The 3,030-nt window shown below is 48.8% G+C and overlaps 1 protein-coding gene across 8 annotated transcripts in view; it reads left to right on the top strand.

The window, feature by feature from the left end:
* The window catches only part of Retreg1 (reticulophagy regulator 1), a 95,472-nt gene that overhangs the window by 58,615 nt on the left and 33,827 nt on the right, over positions 1 to 3,030 (top strand). The window contains exon 1 of one of the 8 annotated variants that reach the window (XM_010644002.2): positions 303 to 370. The exons of the other annotated variants lie outside the window; for them this stretch is intronic. Coding sequence (XP_010642304.1) covers positions 324 to 370 — 47 coding nt within the window. The 5' untranslated portion in view covers positions 303 to 323. Of the gene's footprint in view, positions 1 to 302; positions 371 to 3,030 lie in introns of those variants that run through there. 8 annotated transcript variants of the gene reach the window in all.

Raw genomic sequence — 3,030 nt, 5'->3', positions numbered from 1 at the left:
GAGCCACATGAGCCCTGGCCCGAGGCCTGGGTCCACAGTGGCTCCATCTCCCGGCTCGTTCACGGTCCTACCTGGGGCAGCAGCCCAGGAGCCTGGCTAGGCTGGTAGGGCGTGTGAGTGGCGGGACATCCCCTGGTGCAGCGGTCACTGAGAAAGATGGACACCGGCACCAGGACTGAGCTCTGAATGTGTCTGTCACGGAAGCACTGTGCCAGCAGACGGTCATGTTCACACCTTCCGTGGTTCACTCGCGAGGTGTTTATCAGTTCTGAACAGAAGCCAGTGGCTGGGCCAGGTGACGCCAGGCCCCGGCTGCTGGGGTCATGCAGCCTGGGTGGGGGAGACAGAGCTCAAGTGGACAGCAAGTAAAGTAAGAGTACTCACATCTTGGGGGCGAAGGACGTGAAATCGCCATGGCAACGTGGGAGAGTACTGGGTACTGGGTGTGTGTTGGGGACTGGGAGCGAGGGTGGTACAAAGCAAACTGTGGCTGGTTCAGGGCTCTGTGACACTTTTTTTTTGTTTGTTTGCTTGGTATTGAGGATTGAATCCAGGGCCTTCCTACTGAGTTATATCCTCAGCCCCTTTTTAATTTTAGTTTTGAGACAGGGCCTCACGGTGTTAAGTTGCCCAAGCTGGGCTCGAACTTGGAATCCTCCTGCTTCAGCCTCCCAGAGAGCAGGCACTTGTCATGTAGCTGACTTACAAGTTTGCTTAAAAAGGCCAGTGAACATCTAAGATTCTGTTTGTATCGCTAATCTGGCTGCTCCAAGACCTTTATGTCGTTGCTGTGACCTGGAGTGGTGAGGTGAGGTCTGAGACACACTGAGCATTTCTTCTCCCAAATGCTTAGAGACAGACATATTTTGGATTTCAATTTTTTGAAATTTTAAGATATTTGTACACTCTTGGGGAATAGGACTCGACTGTAAACATGCAATTCGCTTCTGTTTCATGTACATTTTCTGCACACAGCCTGAAGATAATTCTGTACAATGTTTTTAGGATGCTTGCATTTTGACAAGTCATAACTTGGTATTGAAGGTCACTATGGAAGTTCCCACTCACAGTGCCCAGTCTGCAGAAGCTTTTAATTTGGAGCATTTGACATTTCTGGTTTTTGGATTGGGGTGCTCAGCTTGTGCTTGTTTCTGAATATACAGAAGGTTATTGTAGTTAAGAAAATGAAAGCTCTCTTGAAACACAGTGGTCTGCTTAGCATTTGGAAATACTGTTAGCAATCGCATTGAATTTTATTCTTGAAAGGTATAAAAGATACTGGCTTAAGTGTATTTTTAAACTCAGACGTTTCAGTGCCTCACATTGCCTGGATTGTAGGTGTGACTTTACGTTGTGGGTAAGGCCTGTCCTTTGGTAATACCATTTCTTTAAGCTATGAGGTGAGTTTAAGAAATGCCTCCAATGGTGGTCACAGTGGGAGCCCTGGTTCCTACTGCTTGCACCTGGGTCTCCAGTTGCAGTGGATTGCCATGACCAAGTGCATTTCAACTCTTGTGTGTCTGAAAAAGTCTTTATGTTGCCTTTGGTTTGGAAATAAACACAGCGAGGTGAAATAAACAAAGTTCCCACAGCCATTAAGCGAAAGGGCTGTGATTTGGAGGCAGGTGGCAGTGCGTTTGGGTGGGAGAAGCGAGGAGACCGTGGCTGGAGACAAGCGGGAGGGGTGTACACGAGCGCCTTATTTGGGCCCGGGAAGGGTAGAATATTGCTAATGTTCAGGGACCAGCTTGCTTGCTCCGGAAGCCCCATGATCAGTAGTCGCCCAGTGTTTGATGTCAAGCCCCTCATGTCGGGTCCTGCAAGCCTAGAAAGAGAACTGCAGCATTGGCTCTCTTGAACCTGTGTGGACCAGCCCCAGGGTACGGGAGACTCTCGGACAGGAGAAGACAGGAGAAGAGCTGCCGTTCAGATGGAACAGTGCTGCATCTCCTTCCCTGATCTGCCCCGAGGCCATCGTAGACACCTCAGAAAGGGAAGTGGAAAGAATGAATAATTTATTTTCTTCCACTCTCCCACATGGTCCTGGAAATTGTCTGCCAGGCGTGTTTATCACTTCGAAAATCCTCCTTTGACCCAGCTGGGCTAATATTTGTCACTGATTAAGAACATGTACAACCATGCAATCTGCCACGGTGGCAGGAGTGCCGGTTTGGCGGAGATATCTCAATCACTAGTTAACAGGCGGCAGGCGTCCTAAACCCTGCAGCTCGCCAAGATTCCCCAGTTGATGTTGACTTCGATGTTATAAACGTGGGCTGGCTAAATCTCTGCTCCCTTCCCTAAAATGTGACGAAGCTCTGGTTCACAATGCCGAAGGAGGTCTACCGCTGCTAGGTGGTGGGCCGTGGGCCAGTCTGTCCCCGGTGGAGCTCAGTTGCTGGAGAAAAGTGAGCTGTGTGGTTCTCCCCCCACTCCCTGCCCTTTGTCCCCTTGTGGCGGACTTGGTGTCTAATCCGTTTGCTTGCCTCCTTGCCTCCTTCTCCAGACTGTTTATCGGAGCTGTGCGGCAAAAGCTTGCCTGGGCCTGGTCTCAGACGCTGGCCCCCATATATCCTAAAAATAATGTCCCGCTAAACAGTTTTCCCACTAACGCGTGTTATAATTGTTGCATTTGGGAGGATATGAATGTTATTAGGAAAAAAACCAAAACCAAAGCAGAAAAGGTCAATTAAAAATAATTGTTGTCTTCTAATTCTTCTTGGATGTGTTTTCCTGGCCAAGCTGTGATAAGTGTATGGTGTGTGTTTTTCGTGTGTGTCTTGGCTCACAGGCATTTTCCAGTGGGATCTAAGCTGACAGCATTTTTAGTTTTCTTCTTTGTATCTGCCCACGTTTATTAATCATTGATACTGAAAGATGAGAGAGGGAAATAGCACTACATTGTTTTTTTCTGATTTAGGGGCAGGAGGGGACCGAAGGGTGGGAATTCCTTAAGTGCACACTGTACTCTGTTGGTCGGGTGGCCACAGGGCCCAGATTTGAGGGGAGGGAACAGAAACCCAACCTTTC

This window comes from Fukomys damarensis, unplaced genomic scaffold (genome assembly GCF_012274545.1).
Source record: "Fukomys damarensis isolate Sample0158 unplaced genomic scaffold, DMR_v1.0_HiC HiC_scaffold_1, whole genome shotgun sequence".
Taxonomy (NCBI): Eukaryota; Metazoa; Chordata; class Mammalia; order Rodentia; family Bathyergidae; genus Fukomys; species Fukomys damarensis.
This window is presented reverse-complemented; position numbering and strand designations above follow the sequence as displayed.